The sequence below is a fragment of the Corylus avellana genome, chromosome 4, assembly GCF_965113065.1.
Source record: "Corylus avellana chromosome 4, dhCorAvel1.hap1.2, whole genome shotgun sequence".
NCBI classification, from domain to species: Eukaryota; Viridiplantae; Streptophyta; class Magnoliopsida; order Fagales; family Betulaceae; genus Corylus; species Corylus avellana.
In genome coordinates, this window is record NC_142493.1 from 1344540 (window position 1) to 1362818 (window position 18279).

At 39.0% G+C, this 18279-nt stretch overlaps 2 protein-coding genes across 2 annotated transcripts; both read right to left on the minus strand.

Moving 5' to 3' along the window:
- Positions 1-801: 801 nt before the first annotated feature.
- LOC132177180 (putative disease resistance protein At4g27220) lies at positions 802-12667 on the minus strand. The gene is made up of 2 exons (XM_059589425.2): positions 12560-12667; positions 802-4026 (listed from the first exon to the last, which is right to left on the minus strand). The coding sequence occupies exon 2, from the start codon at positions 4022-4024 to the stop codon at positions 1061-1063; it is 2964 nt and encodes a 987-aa protein (XP_059445408.2). The 5' UTR covers positions 4025-4026; positions 12560-12667; the 3' UTR covers positions 802-1060.
- On the minus strand, positions 7359-8671 carry LOC148586098 (uncharacterized). The gene is made up of 2 exons (XM_088516129.1): positions 7722-8671; positions 7359-7485 (listed from the first exon to the last, which is right to left on the minus strand). The coding sequence occupies exons 1-2, from the start codon at positions 8608-8610 to the stop codon at positions 7448-7450; spliced, it is 927 nt and encodes a 308-aa protein (XP_088372255.1). The 5' UTR covers positions 8611-8671; the 3' UTR covers positions 7359-7447.
- Positions 12668-18279: the final 5612 nt, after the last annotated feature.

An 18279-nucleotide genomic window follows, 5' to 3' on the forward strand; every position in this document is an offset into this window, starting at 1 on the left:
TAGTTATAATATATATCACAAGTTCACAAAACAAAATCGGCATCATACCTATGAGAGTGTAATTGGAAAATAAAAGGCCAATTTGGACGCACAAGTGCTTTAATGTTCAATTAAACAACAATTTTATGTGCTTCGATTACAAAACATGCTAAATTCAGAAGAAAAGAAAAGGAAAAAAAAAAAAATTGCACTTCATCCACCCCGAGTTTAATTAGAAAAAAAAAAAATCATGTTTTTTTATGTTTTTTTTTTTTTTTTTTTTTTTTTTTGATATCCGGATCTACAAATACAAATTTTAAGAATTTGGATTGGGTTTTTTTTCTTTTTTCCTTTTTTTTTTTTTTAAAAAAAAAATCTGATTTCAAGTCATAAAGTACAACCTTTTAAACAAGTTAACGGTTCAAAATAAACCTAAACTCCGAGTAGATGAAGTGTAATTTATTTATTTTTGATAAGTGTATTTAACCCAAAAAGAAAAAGAGTAGCAATTTATCTCATCTATTTTACACCGATTGCCGAGGTGTGTTTTTATTTTTCATGGTAGCTACACTTTAGGAAAAAAAAAACAAAAAAACAAAACAAAATAATGCTATTTAAAGCATGCCACACCGGCTGATGTGAAATGAGTGTGATAAATAGATATGAAAAATAATATTTTTCAAAGAAAAGAGTAAAAGACTTAAAAGAGTAGGTTTGGCTATTTAAAAAGTGAAGTAAGTTATGCAAGACTAGCTACTTTCTTAACTAGAATTAGGAAATTTACAAAATTAATCATCAAAGATTTAAGACAAGCATGATCACTAATGATCCAAGATTGGGGCAACAATCATAAATACTGATAAGTTAAGATTTCAAACACTCAAAATCCTGCAATCACAAATATTATACAATCACATAGATCAAGATAAAAGGCATTTTAGACTCTGCATCATATGTTGTCTTTAAAAAGAAAAGAACACAAGGGTCTTAAATCTTACAAACTGGAAATTAATGAAGCAAACGTTCTTGCCACCAGCTTACACACATGAAGGGCTGTCGAGAAGGATGAAAGCCAAAACCACTAGTTGAAGCTGCACATAGATCGTAGTCTTTCTTCAATGGCTTCTTCTTTCCATTCCAATGCATCCCACCATGATTTTTGGACTTCAATACATTCCAAATTGATTGCATTCTTATAGTTGAAGGGCAATTTTTTCAATAACTGACACATAGATATCTCAATCTTCTTCAAAGATGACCACTTTATTGAGTCATTAATCCAAATGCTTCTTACTTTTGGAAGATCAAGAAGTACTAGTGTCTTCAAACTTGGAAGCACATCAGGTTCCAACCCCCTGTTTTCAGACTCCATAATTATCTCTTCAATTTCAGGACACTCTTCAACTTTTAAGTTTTGAAGTTCAGAGAGTTGAGTAATCATGCCGTTGGAGAAGATCATCTTTAAACTTAGACATTTGCATAAAGTCAGAGTTTTTAGTCGGGCTAGGCTTCCAGCATGAACAGGTCCTTCCCAAATGCTTGCTAATTTTGGGACATTATTTATGTACATCACTTCTAACCATTCCAATGCACTTTCTTGTAAACTATTGAAGTGTAAACTATCACCATCAACAATAGTTTCAATTTCATTGCATCCTTCAATCAAGCAACCCCGCATCCTGTTGATACTCTTGATATCAAAATCTGATAGCTTTGAAGCTCCCTTGTGGCCGATCAATTCAAATGCATCAGTTTCTGCAAGAACCTCTGAAATTGCAGGATGTACACCTTCACCATTTACAAACTTCAAACACCTCCTGATTTGATATTCAAAATAGTCAAGAATTTGATATTTGGTTGAGTCATGGTGACCAACAGAAAATTGGAATGTGAAGTAGAGATCCTTCCATGAAGGACTCGTTGAGATGAAAAACTCAAGACAGTCCATGCTAGGAAAACAAATCGAAAGTGAAGTCAAATGTGTCAAGGTAGCCACCTCCTCAATAATGGCTTTTACAACCTCCTCCCACCTTTGATTATTTGGATCTACATCAATTCTTAGTTCTTCCAATAAAGAAAGTTTTGACAAAACATTTCTACGAAGCTCCACACCCCTTGACTGTCCCATGCCAAAATTTGACAATGACATACGTAAACACTTCAACTGAGTCAAACATCCAATTTGAATTGGCAAATAATTAATCCCAGTATTTCGAATGTCAAGTACCTCAAGATGCATAAGCTCTTTAATATTAAATGGGAGTTTCATCAAATTAACACAAGCATTTAGATAGAGCGCTCTGAGACACATGAAGCAAGATATAGATGATGGCAATGACGCAATTCCAGTGCCCTGCAAGTCTAAGACTCGTAGATTTTGCATGAGTCCAAAGAATGATTCAGGAATTAATGTTAAATCCCGATTTCTCTGTAGTAACAATGTTGAAAGATTCTTGCAATTTGGCATTTCTGGTAGAAGGCACAATTCATTATCCATCAAAGAGATTCGATTTGCATGTTGCCATTCCACCTCATCGGGGGGTTGTTGCTGCTCCTGAGAGGTTCTGACCAAAACTTTAAAATTATTGCTTCCAGAAGAAATTTGAATGGCCATATTCCGCAGCACTTTGTTCATCCTTACATAATTCATCCTATCACTCCTCTCTAGCAAAGACACGTTGATAAGGTCATGCAGTATTGTATGCCCTTTTTCACGTGAAACTCTAAACTTATTTGCATCATGAATAAAACCTTCAGCTCTCCAACATTCCAACAAATAATCTATATATATTTCAAAGTCTTCAGGATATAGTGCACTGTACAGAAAGCAAAACTTTCTATCATCACAATTTAAATCTTCATAACAAAACTTTAAGAATTCAATTGACTCATCCATGCCTTGGACTTCAATACTGGGCCATCTCCGCAAACTCCTAAGTCCATCACTCCACAGCTCAAAGTTATCCTTCTTTCTGAAAGCTCTCGCTACCCTGTCTATCAAGAGGGGCAAACCAGCACATTCACTAGCAACTAACTTGGCTATTGGTTCAATACCTGGAAGATTCATATTTCGACCCACTTTTTCTTTGAACATTTTATATGCCTCATCTTCAGACAAACATTTCAACTTAATTTGCTCATCAGTTTCCATATCAAAGCAAATGTCACGATATCTAGTCGCCAATACCACTTTGCTATCCTTTTCATTGTCAGGGATTCCTATCACATGTAGATCAAGAATGTCCCAAACTTCATCCAAAAGAAGGAGATACCTTTTGCATTCCAACTCCTTAGATATTCGCCAAGCAATTTCGTCAGGGCTAGTGATGCCTTCCACATTCAATTTTAGCCTTTGTGTAATAGCATCTTGCAACATTTTTATGCTCCAATTCTTTGATACCTTTACACAAATGACAATATCAAACATTTTAGCAATATCTTTATTATCATTCAAGCTCTTCATTATGTTTGTTTTCCCAATTCCAGGCATTCCCCAAAGTCCAATCCTTCTTATATTCCTATCTCTTAGAAGATCCAATATTTCTTTGATAGCCCAGTGAAGTGATGACTTGCCTTCTGTTTTGGGTGCATGCATAGTTCTCACAGGCTCTGGCAATTTCTCAACTAGTACTCCTGTCTCAAAGTTTCCCTCTAACCAAAGATTGTGTAGTTCTTCGCACTTCTTTGCCATGCTTTTGCTAAGTTTTGAACACGAACGCCGACCTAATATTTTATTTCCTTTCCTGATTTCTTTCTTGTACTTGGATTCTAGTTCTCGCACCTCTTCTTTGATCTTTATGACCCTAGAAATCCAATATTCGCATTTTTTAGTGACCTCCTTTGTCTTGTGTTTGTTTGCTTCAGCCAATATATCATCCCTCCTAGCACACAACATGTCCGTTTCCTTCATTAACCTGCTATAGTTGCTTTCCAGATTATTCGCATAATTAATTTGGCTACTTATGCAATGTACAAGCTCTCTCCCATCTTTATACAACTCAACTGCTGCTGCAGAAGCTGCTGCAGCAGCTGCTGCCTCCAACATATCTGAGTTACAGCAAGAAAGAATTAAAAACATTGACAAAAAACCAAAGAAAATGAAGAATGAAGAATGAGTTCACAATTTAGAACATTGACAAAGAATCAAAAGAAAAAAAAAATAAAGAATGAGTTCACAATTTATATCAGTAAAGATTAATTTAGGCAACAACACCAACGAGGGTACAGTTAGCCAAAAGATGTCAACTATTTTCCACAGTAATATTAATAGATAAAATCACACAGCTAAAGGTTTTCACAATATGAGAAAAGGGCTTTAGGCATGGCCTCAGTTTTTTAATCGATGAAGATCTATTCACACATTGCCTTGATAGTCTTCAAAGAGTCACTTAAACTTCTTTAACCTTGATGTAATGCAACCTTCTTAGAACCTTGGTAAGGATGCATTGAATGATTATGCATGATGTTGAGAGGTTTTAAAGTATAGAGAAAAGAGGAGGCTGTTCAAAAGATACATAGCCTACCTCACACATATTATATATAAGCTTTGAGAATACATAAATGACCAAATTGCCCTCATACCCTAATACATTCTTCTACATTCTTCTAACACATTCTTCTACATTCTTCTAACACTCCCCCTCAAGCTGGAGCATATATATCATATAAGCCCAGCTTGGAACAAATAAACTCTAACCGGTTACGACATAAAGACTTTGTAAACATATCAGCTAATTGGTCTCCAGACTTCACAAATACTGTAGATATGTTTCCATTGAGTATCTTGTCTCGGATGAAATGACAATCAACCTCAATGTGTTTAGTCCTTTCATGGAAAACCGGGTTAGATGCAATATGTATGGCAGCCTGGTTATCACAAGATAATGGGATAGGAGTAGTAGTCGAGAAGCCGATCTCCTGAAGGAAATGTTGTAACCATGTCAACTCAGTAGTCGTATGAGCCATTGCCCTGTACTCTGCTTCAGCACTAGATCGTGCCACCACAGTCTGTTTCTTACTCTTCCAAGTTACAAGATTACCACCAAAGAATGTGCAATACCCTGTAGTAGACCGTCTATCTGAAGGAGAACCTGCCCAATCTGCATCAGTAAAACCTTCTACCCTGAGATGTCCATTTGGTCTATACAATATTCCTAGACCAGGTTGTCTCTTTACATAACGAATAATCCGAGTAACAGCTTCCCAATGTGAAACCCGAGGAGCCTCCAAGAATTGACTGACAACACTAACAGCATATGAAATATCTGGCCTGGTGATAGTAAGATAGTTCAACTTCCCAACTAGACGACGGTATCTGCCGGGATCTTCAAATAATTCACCTTCATCCTTTAGTAATTTCTTATTTGGATCCATTGGAACATCAACTGGCCGAGAACCCAAAAGACCTGTCTCTTCTAATAAGTCAAGTGCATACTTTCTCTGGGACAAGTTGATACCTGTTCGAGATCTAGCAACTTCAATGCCTAGAAAATATCGAAGTTTGCCCAAATCCTTTGTATGAAATTGATCCTGTAGGAATTGTTTTAATCGGGCAATGCCTCCTGAATCATCCCCAGTAATGACAATGTCATCTACATATACCACAAGGAGAATATAGCCAGCACTAGTATGTAAGTGGAATACTGAATGATCTGTCTGACATCTCTGCAGACCAAACTTCAATACCGCTTCAGAGAACTTTCCAAACCATGCCCGCGGTGATTGCTTGAGACCATACAATGCCTTTCTTAATTTACAGACATAGCCCTGAGACTCCCCCTGAGCGACAAACCCAGGTGGTTGCTCCATATAAACTTCTTCACTCAAATCCCCATGGAGAAAGGCATTTTTGACATCCAATTGGAACAAGGGCCAATCAAGATTAGTAGCCATGGAAATAAGAACACGAATAGATGAAATTTTGGCAACAGGAGAAAAAGTGTCATCATAATCAATACCATACGTTTGCGTATAGCCCTTAGCAACCAACCGAGCTTTCAATCTTTCAACCGAACCATCAGGATGAAACTTAACTGTGTAGACCCATTTGCAACCCACAGTTTTCTTATTAGGTGGTAAGGGAACAAGCTCCCATGTCCCATTGTGATGCAAGGCCTTCATTTCCAATTCCATAGCTTGCCTCCAACCAGAGTCAGATATTGCAGCCTGCACTGTCTTAGGAATAGAAACAGTAGAGAGATGGGAAATAAAGCAAGAAAATGTAGGGGATAAAGAACGAGTGGAGACAAACTGACTAATAGGATGTTGGGTAGTGCAAGAACGTGTACCTTTCCGTAGGGCAATAGGCAAGTGGTCGGATGGATGTGGAGGCAGCGGATCTGGAGACGATAAGGATGATGATGGCGGTGCAGGAGCTGATGGTCGAGGTCGGCGTTGATAAACTTGGAGTGGAGCAGGTTGGTGGTGAGGTAGCGAGACCGGAGGAGAAGGAGAGACTGGCACAGAGAGAAGAGGAATAGGCAGCGGAAGAGACTCGACATCAGGCTCAAGGGAAGGGTCACCCAAAGAGGTAGTAGCGGAAAAATAGGGGAGAGACTCAACAAATGTGATATCGGCACTAGTGAAGTAGCGTCGAAGAACCGGACTATAGCAACGGTATCCCTTTTGGGTTGTGGAATACCCAAGGAAGACACATTTAGTAGCACGAGGATCAAGCTTATCAAATCCGGGACCCAAATTATGAACATAGCAAACACACCCAAAAACCTTCAATGGCAAGGAGAATGGGGAGGAAGAAGGATATAAAAGAGAATGAGGAGAGGTACCATCTAAGACCGAGGAGGACATCCTATTAATTAAATAACAAGCGGTGAGGACAGCATCACTCCAAAATTGTTTGGGAACATGCATATGAATTAAGAGACAACGTGCGATTTCTAATAAATGACGATTTTTGCGTTCAGCCACACCATTTTGTTGTGGAGTGTGAGCACAGGATGTTTGATGGATAATGCCTTTATCAGACAAATAAGAGGCAAATGAATGAGATGTATATTCTTTAGCATTATCCGAACGCAAAATGCGGATTTTCTGAGCAAATTGAGTCTTAATCATAGTGCGAAAAAGTTGGAAAATAGAAAATAACTCTGAACGATTTTTCATTAAAAATAACCATGTCATACGGGAAAAATCATCCACAAAGGTCACAAAATAGTGAAATTTATTGGCTGCGATATTAATTGGACCCCATACATCAGAATGAACTAACTCAAAAGCACTAGAAACCCTATTAACAACACGAGACGGAAACGAGACACGATGATGCTTGCTAAGCTGACAAGCTTCGCAAGGCACAGACGTCTCATGACGAAGACTGGGGACTTGATGCTTCAATGTAGAAAGGGAAGGATGACCAAGACGACAATGCCACTGAAGAGCGGAGGCCGACGACTGCAACGCATGAGAGGAAATTGTGGGTGCTAGATCGAGATAATAGAGGCCATCAACTTCATGCCCCATACCAATCATCCTCCTCGTCTTGAGATCCTGAAAAATGCATAGAGAAGGATAAAAACTAACTGAACAGTTAAGGGATTTTGTGATTTGACTAATAGATAACAAATTAAAAGGAAAGCCAGGGACATGTAAAACAGATAACAACTCAATGTCAGGACTCAGATGGGTAGTGCCTAAACCAACCACTTTGGATAGGGAACCATTAGCTAGGGTGACACTTCTAGGTGATGCGACAGGATGATAATTAGAGAGGAAAGTAGACGAACCAGTCATATGTTCATTGGCGCCAGAATCGATAACCCACGGGTTGCTAGTGGAGGATAAAAGACAGTGAGATGCAGTACCTGACTGAGCAAGAGTAGCAGTGGAAGAGGAAGAGGCCTGCTTATGGGCTAAGAACTGAGCATACTCATCTTTCGGGATGGAGATGAGATCATTCTCAAGGGGTGAGCTTGGAGTACCAAGGGGTCCAGCCGGGGCTAGAGAACCCTCATGAGAAGTAACCTGATTGGCAAACCCAGATGGTGTGCCATGTAAGTCCCAACAAAACTCCACAGAATGATTGGTACGGCCACAATGAGTGCATTTGCGAGGCCCACGACCTCCAATGCGACCACCTCCCCGGAAATCACGGCCACCACGAAAACCACGACCACCTCGACTGCCACGCCCCCCACGGGAACCACCATAACTACCACGGGCAGCAATAAATGCAGCACGATCACCAGTACGTTCCATGCTCAACAAAGAACTATGATCAGAAATAGTAGCACGCTGAACCCGAGAAAAAACCTCAGAAAGCAATGGGAGAGCAGAACCTCCCAAAATCTGCGCACGAACAGACTCATACTCAGGTTTCAAGCCGAGAAGAAATCGAACCACATCCACATCTTGACGTTGCTTCTCCATTTTCTGCAAGTCAGTGGAGAGTGGCTGATACATGTCTCTTTCCCGACAGACGGTCACAACCTGATTGTAGTACTCATCTAAAGATTGAGTACCTTGTTCTAGTCCAAAATATCGTTGACACACCTCATAAACTCGAGTGATATTCCCAGCGCCAGAGTACATATGTCGGAGATGATCCCAAATGGCTTTAGCAGTAGGAAGATAGAGACATGAGGATCCAATGTGAGGTTCAATACTATTCAACATAAGAGATATAATCTGATTATCGGCCTGGTCCCAAAGGCCTTTGGAGTCATCTTCCGGAGATTGCTCATATTCGAGGTGAGAATACAGACCTTTTCCTCTCAAGTATACTTCCACAGATCGTGACCAATAACTATAATTTTTGCCATTAAGTTTCACAAGTGTCATAGTAGCCGGACCCATAGAGGCAGAATTAATTAAATCGGAAGGAGGAGCCATGATAATGCACTAACCAAATGCAAACAACTACACAAGTCCACCAACCAGCGAACTATCAAAAAAAAAATCCACACAAAACAGCCCCAACTCAAAGCAAAGCTTGCTGACAATGATGAATGCCAACCAAAAAACAACTCAAACCATGGTAGAATCGATAAAATACGTCAAAAACTGACCTGAACCGGACTGAAGTTGAGCAAAAACAGGTCTAAACCATAGTGAACCGGAAGAAACCGAGAGAAATTAGCAAAAACTGACCTGAACCGGCTTGAACCGGCCGGAAAATGGACTGAACCGGCCGGAAAATGGGCTGAACCGGCCGGAAATTGGCTGAACCGGTCTGGACAGTGGAGAACCAGAAACCCGGATAGCCTTATCCCGGTTGAAGTTTGGGATATCCTTATCCCGAATAAGCGACAGCAGGAACCCGGAGCCAAACACCCACTCTTCGTCTGTGAAAACTGCTGGAACCACGCCGGAAACTGCCAGACATCGCCGGAAATTCGCTGGAGACAGCCAGACCTTGCCGGAACTGCGCCGGAGACAACCAGATCTCGCCGACGACAACCAAACCGTGCCGGCGACACCCAAACCGTGCCGGCGACACCCAGATCGTGCCGGAAAACAACCAACGACACCAAACCGTGCCGGCGACACCCAAACCGTGCCGGCGACACCCAGATCGTGCCGGAAAACAACCAACGACGACAAACACACCTCCGGCCACCGCAGAGAGCGGTAATCACCACAGACAGCACCAACCGATCATCGACGACGACTTAAGGCCCATGGAGATGACGGCGGTTCATACCATCGGCGATGGGGAACCTAGCGCCATCTTCCACCACGGGCTTGAAGCCCAGCACGTCAACTAAGTTCAATCAGTAGCAATATAAATGAGAGAGAAGAAAAAAAAAAGAGAAAGAGAACCGGGAAAAAAAAAAACGATTAAAATAAAAGAAAGAAAAAAAAAGGATTTGGGAGAGAAGAATAAGATATCAGGAAAAGGTATAAACCCTAGGCTCTGATACCATGTTGAGAGGTTTTAAAGTATAGAGAAAAGAGGAGGCTGTTCAAAAGATACATAGCCTACCTCACACATATTATATATAAGCTTTGAGAATACATAAATGACCAAATTGCCCTCATACCCTAATACATTCTTCTACATTCTTCTAACACATTCTTCTACATTCTTCTAACACATGAATTATGCTCGTGACCTAAAAATCTGGGGTTCAGGCTTATAATATCCTCTTAAAGGGCATCTAGGGATTATATGTGCCAGCTTGTGTAGGGTAGTGACTTTGGAACTTGCTTCACTTACTGTCTAGATTTGCTGCTCTCAAGGTTTCACCCCTTTTCTCCCATTGGAATTCAACGATGCTTGAACCAAATCCTTCCAACACTAAGACTACCACAAATCCAAAAATCATTGCTTCCTTTTCGTTTATCCTTAAAATATTATTTTATAAACGCCACCCACTAGACTGGTAGGACGAAAATCTTTAATATCCACATCACCAGCTTTCTTTGGGATAAGAGAAATGAAAGTAGTGTCAAAGCTCTTCTCAAAAATCCCTAGATCATGAAACTCCCTGAAAACTACCATAATATCCTCTTTAAGGACCTCCTAACATGTCTGAAAAAAGCCCAAAGAAGACCCATCAGAACCTGAAACCTTATCACCATTTAGTGTTTTGACCACCTCAAAAACCTCACTCTCCTCAAACTCTCTTTCCAACCAAGAACCCTCCTCGTCACCAATGGAATGGAAAGAAAGACCATCCAGCTTTGGCCTCCAACTATATTTTTCTGAGTACAGTTGCATATAAAACTGCACAATGTGCTCCCTTATTTATGTAGGATCTGAAGATAAAGAGCCATTCATAATTATCGAACCCATAGTGTTATTTCTCTCCCTCTGTATTTTATCTCCCTCTCTCAACCAATGAGCCTTAGATTTCTTCCTCTAGTTCACTTCTTCATAAAGAAGCAATCTCTCCAGATCCCTAGCAAAGTCCTCATTTTTCACCCTTTTCCTCCTCAATTAATGTTCTCCCTTATGCAATGACATCCAGTTCTCGAATACCATCCATTAAATCCTTTTTCCGCTTCCCTACATTTCCAAAGATATTTTCATTCTATTTCTTAACATAAGCTTTCAAAGCCTTCAACTAACTTGCCAAAACAAAACTAGGGGAACCCTGAAAGTGATAAGACTTCCACCATACTTTCACTTTATCCATGAAGTCCTCAAACATCAGCCACATATTTTCAAACTTGAAATACCGAGTTCTCCAACTCGAAACCCCACACTCCAACATCAATAGAAAATGATCTAACAAGAGTCGAGGAAGTCTCTTCCAAACTTCATCTGAAAATTGTTCTTCCCAATCATGAGAAAGTAAAAATCTATCCATTCTTCACTAACATAGATCAACACAATTATAAGACAATGTGAATTTGCCGCCCACAAGAGGGATGTCCATAAGCCCCTATTCAAATATAAAATCTAAAAACTCCCTATAGCTAGGGACACACGTCTCATTTGATATCTCACTTGGTCACGAATGCCAGTGGCATTAAAGTCTCCTCCAATGCACCTAGGCTTCTACCACCAACTCATAACTCCAACCAATTTGTCCCAAAGCAATCTCCTATCATTATCATTATCTCTATACAGCCCAGCAAATTCTCACTCGAAATTATCAATGATTCACCTAAAAGAACACGCAATAGAAAATCTCCCCTCACAATCCTCCAACTTATTCACCACCCTTCTATCCCACAATAACAAAATACATCCGGAAGCCCCTCTCGACCCTCAAAAACAACGATCCACATGTTGACACCCCCCCAAGCTCCTTACCACTTCCCTAGTAACGAACTTCAATTTGGTTTCTTGTAAGCATACAATATCCGCCTTCCAATCTTTAAGAAGTCATTTAATCCTCATCCTTTTATCCTTCTCATTCAACTCTTTCACATTCCCAGATAGTATCTTAGGCTTCATTTAACATACAAAAGCCACTCCCTTTTCCTTTATATCCCTATTATTTTGTGACTTGATTCTCCATCTGTAACGTACAAGTATCTTAACTCTATTTACAGGTCTCTTGCAACTCTTGTATGCGAGATGTAGGAGAGAGATAACTTTATTTTTATACATGTTATTTTGAGGGTAACGAAACATTATTTCTTTAGTATGGTATTTTTTCTATTATAAAGTGTAGATCTATTGAGCCTATAACACATATATTTGGTGATATCTATTTTTAGCATTTATCAGTATTACTGTCATAAACTTCATTCATATTATGTATTCATCTAAATATACTAAGATAAGAAGCAAAATTCATATTCTTTAATGTGAGCATGCTTTGTTATTTTGAATGGAAATCTTTTGATCCAAATCTCTATTACAAAGGTCAAGAGGCTTTACCGAGTGAGTAAGTTGATCCCTTCGTAAGTTCTTTCATTTGATACAAAACACAGAGAGAGAAAAAAAAAATTCATTCGATATTGGATCGCCCAAAACGATCAGATCAGGTTTAACAAAGAAGATCGCAGGTCCCGGCCAAATTGAACACTCTAGGTGCCTTCAGTTGCGTGATTTTTCCGAATCAAAAAAGAAAAAAAAGCATACAAATTGTCTAACAGGCGGGAGAACTTCATTAGCATAAACCTCCAAATCCAAATAGTAGTGACAGAAATGGATAAGAAGACTTACCTTTAATAGATGAGTATAGCAGCTCAACGAAATCACCAACACGCGCGGAGACGGTGATCAGGACCTCGATGAAGTGTAAAAGATATGGAGCTTCCGGCTCCCACTATCTAGCCGTTGACTCGAGAAGAAACAGAGATTACCTATTTTACCCTTACTTGAACAGATAGACTCTTCTCCCCAGTCGGGCTGTCTTTGTCAAAAGAGTTAAAAAATTGTGGATATAAAAACTAGAAAGTAAGAATGTATGAATTAATTTTGAGAAGGATAGTAAAAAAAGCATTGAGTCCTTAAGGTCACAACCTCATATACTCCTGTCCTAGTGCGCAAGAAGCTATATATATATATATATATATATATATATATAGGGTATATATATATATATTATTTTCTGTTATCTCTTCAGAATTCCTTTTTACGTGTAAAAATATCTTTTAAGTTTTAACCATTCTTATCTCTTTAAAGAGCTTTTTATAATAAAAAAGAAAATTTTATTTTGGATCCTTGAACTACCATCTCTTTTAATATGTCCTCCTTAAATTTTAAAACCTCTCATTTGGACTCCTAAGCTTTCAATTTCTATCATTTTAAATCCCTCCGTCAGATTTTAAACATTAAAAATGAGACAATGGTGTTTATACTCCTAACTTTTTTTATAAAGTTCCAAAATTACTCTTAATTCAATTATTTTTTTTAAAAAAAAACAAAAGGTTCTCTAGCCGGGAGACCTGTGGGTCAAGCCAGACCCACGCAGGTCTGGCCGTGACCCAACTGACCCACAGCTAGGTCTAGCTTGACCTATGGGTCTTTTTGCTTTTTTAAAAAAAAAAAACTAAAATTAGTGACATTAATTTTAGTCTTTTTAGGATTAGCTGATAGAAACTAACAGAAGTTGTTGAGAGGTTTAAAGTGATAGGTTTTGAAGTTTGAGAGGGGGCAAGTCAAAAGGGATGATAGTTCAATGGTCCAAAGTGAAATTTCTCCCGATAAAAATCTATGTTTAGCTTCTGCATCCAGAAGCAATTAGTCTTCCCGTCTCTGGTAGAAGCTATTAGACGTATCTTTGTTTCTTCCTTATACCACACGCCCTCTCTTACACAAAGAGAGACTGAGACCCAGTGAGAGAGAGAGAGAGAGGGAGACCCATAGGGAGAAAACAAGCGTGTGAGAGAGAGACCCCGTTGTAAGATTTAGTGCGGAAATGTAGAAATGGTAGCTTAACTTCATTGCTGACCATTTGTCTATTTATAATATAATTTGTGTATATCTGTACACTTGATAAAATAAAGAAACTAACAAATGATAAATACAATATATTCGAGATAATCTAATTCATCTATTAATCTAGCTGCATCCTCATCCTTATGGTGCAGCCTTATCTTCATCCTTATGGTGTAGATAAGGTTACTTGTTCAAATGTTGGAAGAGGTTGAATACGGAGGGGTTGATGTAGGAGACTTGAACTCATAATTTGATGAGTATAGAATGAAGAAAGCCTACGTACATCGACACACTAAAGCCCTATAAATTATATTTTGCTTTTATTAAATTATTGAATACATAGAATGCTTTTTTATTTATAGAGAGAAGATCAAGAATCAGGCTTCTCTCTTAGCAATGTGAGACTAGAGGATGAGGCTTTTATACAAGCCAATGACTAAAGTCTCTTCTCAAGAATCACAAAACCCCTATTAGTGCCTTGGCATTTTCTTTGCTAGATTTTATTTCTTTGGGTGTTGGTACCACTCGTTTTCGGCAGTCAAAAAAAGTGTGGGCTGATTTCCACCCATCACAGTGGTTCCATTTCTGGTCAGATCTAGAAAAATAATTTCAAAAAAAAAGCTTGCGAGGCTCAGACCTACCATTCTATGGAAGATCCGTCACCAACAACCACCACATGCGCCACCACCCACTCTAGGTGGAATCTCTATGCACCTCACGCGCCGCCACTAACACTTTTCGGCACAAAAACCACCAAAGTTGGTGTCTCAGCCCCAGATCGGTGGATTTGAGTAATCTCCATCCCCTTCGGGAAGATCACGTGCCCCCACACACCTCTCGGAGACACTATCAGACTTTCCACTCACTTCCACATGCCGGCGACAACTCTCAACGTGCCCACGCGCCTCCACAAAACGACACCTTGAAAATTGCGCCAATGGACATATCAGGGTTCGACTAGTCCAGATCTGCCGAGATCCCTCTCATTAGAGCTCCACTCTACCGTCACGCGCACATACACGCCTTAGTGAGCTTTTGTGCATGAGAGACACGTGTCACACGCACAACCAAAATTCCGCGCGTGGGCCATACGAGCAGCCAGACTTCCGCGCGTGGGCCACACATGCCAATACTTGTCTTCCAAAAAAAAAAAAAAAATCTTTATGAATTTTTTGATGGTATTAGAGCCTTTTCGGCTTACACAGTGTTCCTAGTGGTTGTGTGAATTTTTCTTGTATTCTATTTTGTTTTCTTGTTTTTTGATAGTCAATATTCTTGCAAATCTCTTCACCATAGAATTTGCAATTTTATATGACCAATATATATATATAAGTGTAGCGTTTTGCTGCCTCCAATGACCTAGTTCCACCCTTCCTTCATGGGCAATCAAACGCAGCGTCTTGTCCAGCCATCACTCCACGGGTCGTGCACGATCTAGCAACATTGGAGCTGTCCTCTTCCTCACCGGCAACCACCCAACTTTCTCTCCTATGCACTTCAGGCAACCGTTCTTTGGTAATTGAAGTCCTTGAGGTCTTCACCAATTCCTTCTTACAGATTTGATTGGTATTCGATGAAGCCTGCTGCTTCTATTCAGGTGGTTGTTCATAGAAGAGAAAAGTTCAGAGAAAAAAAAAATGCTGTGTGTCGGTGTATACTCTCTCTCGGGAAGATAAAAGGGAGAGAAAAATAAAAGAGTTTGATTTGTGTGTTATTGTGCAGCTGAGAAAAGTTGAAACCGAGATTTTTATTATTATTTAAAAATAAAAAATAAAAAAAACACAACATTTAAGGCTCAAAGTTGGCCCAATTCTGGCCAAAAGTGGCCGATGTCTAAATTCCGATCAAAAGTTGTTGACATTCAAATCTTGGTCAAAGTAACCGATGCCGGCCAAAAGTTGCCGATGTTCAAATCCTTGCCATAGTAGTCGATGTCAACCACAGTAGCCAAAGTTCAAGTTTAAGAGGAACAAATATTTTAAACAGGTGCCATCAACTCTAGCCTCGATGTTCAAAATCAACTAACAGACCGTTCATCTTGTGAGGGCATATTAAAGATAGAAATCATTTTGATTAATGAGGATTTTATTTGTGATTAATGTGGATTTGATTTAATGTGATTCAGCATATAGCCTACATCCACACATTAAAGCCCTATAGGCTACGTCTTGCTTTTATTGAATTATTGAATAGATAGAATGCTCTCTTATTTATAGAGATGAGATTTGGAATTTGGCTTCTCTCTTAGCGATGTGGGACCAGAGGATGAGGCTTTGACCAAGCAATGTGAAACATCACACCAAAATATACACACCCCTTACGGCCCTAACCCAAAAACTTCATTAACCAAAAGACTTCCTTTATGAAATCAACCTATGAAAATCCATATAAATAAACACCCATTCGGTTTTACACCCAACAGACCCAGATGGGGTGGGGATCGCCGCGTGGCCACCCCAAGCAGATCTAGGGTGGCCGGCAAGCCACCCCATGGGCTGAGGGTGCCAGCGCGACCACCCCAAGCAGATCTTACCCCAGATGGGGTGGGGGTGGCCATGCGGCCACCTCTGCCTATCTTGGGTGGCTCGCCGGCCACCCCAGATGCACTACCACCCTTAGCCCTCCTGCACATTCTTAAAAATAAAAATAATAATAATAATAAAAATAAAAATAAAAATAAAAATTGAAGAGACTTGATATAATCAAATGTTTTGGGCTTATATTATGCTCTATTCTGAGGTGTCAAATCCTCATTGGTGGGCACAAAAGAGTGACTTTGTGCCACACACTAGTATAGAAGTTATGCTCATTGATTTTAGGTATGTGCTTTATGGATTTTTGATGTGCTAGCCAAATGAGTGTTTGTAATTAGTTGGGATTGTGTTAATGTTTCTAGCTTGAGGAAGTTAATTCTTTGAAGGACTCTAGTGTTTCAATCATGGTGAATTAAGTGGATTTAGTAGGATTATTGAATGAGACTAACTGGAGTGATTCCTTGATAGATGTGTTGTTTTTGGACATATTTGGGGACAGAAATGTAAGGTTTGGCCGTGTATGTGGGGTTGAGATTAGTGAAGCATGATTTTGGTTGTTAGTTTATTTCTTAGTGGGTGGGTTGTTAATAAGTTGATAGGTTTGTGTTGATAATGCTTAGAAATGATGGTGTCTTGGGTTTTGGTGATTTGTGGTAGATGAATCATGTGGGCTGTTTTAGCGTTTGCAATGGAAATGGTATTTTAAGGAGTTGGTAGGATGAGTTTGACTTACTTGATGTTGGGTAAGCATGAGTAGGTTAGGTAGATAATATTTTAATATGGGAGAAGGTCATAAAGTTGATTAGTGAATTAATAATAGAAGCTTTGCAATAATAGGTTCTAAAGCTAATCCTTGACTAATGAAAGAATCAAATGATATTGCGGATACGAATTAGGCTATGTGAGAAAGAGTATTGGACTATTGCACAAGTTCAAATCTATTCAGAATCGCTTAAGAGATAAGAAACAGAGATATTTCACTAGCTAAAGAATCTTATAACTTAGAGCATATTAGAGCATTTCCAGCCGTTAATGGCTATTTTAGCGGCTTAAAATCAACTTTTTTTAGTTTATTTATTACTTTTTACAATGAACTCAGCACCCTAAACTTTCTATTTTACGATCTATTTTATTCAAATATTATTTTTTAATCTTATTTTTATTTTTTTTATCTTTACCTTTTCTTCCCCTCTCTCTCTCCAAAACCATAGCAACACCAAAATCACTGTAATCATCTCTCTCCCTTGGTTTTTTTTTTTTCGTTCTTTTCTGTTTTTTCATTTTCTAGAAAACATCACTGACGCACCTTTTTTCTTTTTTTCTATTAATCATTCTTTGTTTTTGTTTTTGTTTTGAAACCAGACCAACAAATCAACACCTGAAAATCAGATCAGACCATGAAATGGTGGGATAAAAATTCGATCAGACCATCTCTCATCTCTCGGCGTGATGGGTTGGAGAAAGGAGCTACAAAACCAAGCCCTCATCTCTCTTGACTTCCATGGTGGAAGTGCTTCTTCTACGGCGACAATGGATGTGGTGGGTAGGTGCTCGTGCTTCTTCTATGGCTTGGTGGAAGTGCTTTTCTTGCCTAACATTTTTCTCGCCAGGAAGCTGAGAAATGAGGAAGAGAACGAACAAGCGTTGAGGGAGAGAAAGAAAGAGAGGAGGAGGAAAAATAAAAATAAAAAACTAACCGGTGTTACAGCGGACTTTCAAATATGAAAATTCATAAACTTTTTATTTTATGGTATTTGCCGGTGCACAAAAATAATTAAATTTAGCTAAAAAGCTAATTTAGAATGATGCTCTTAGAGTATTTACATGGGCTCAGCAATTTTTTGGCTAAATTTAGCTAAAAAGACCACATTTATCTATTTTAGCTAACCACTTTTTTAAACCACCTACATTCAGCTCAGCATTTTAACTTATCACTTTTATTATCTCATTTAAATATTCTTTTTCTAG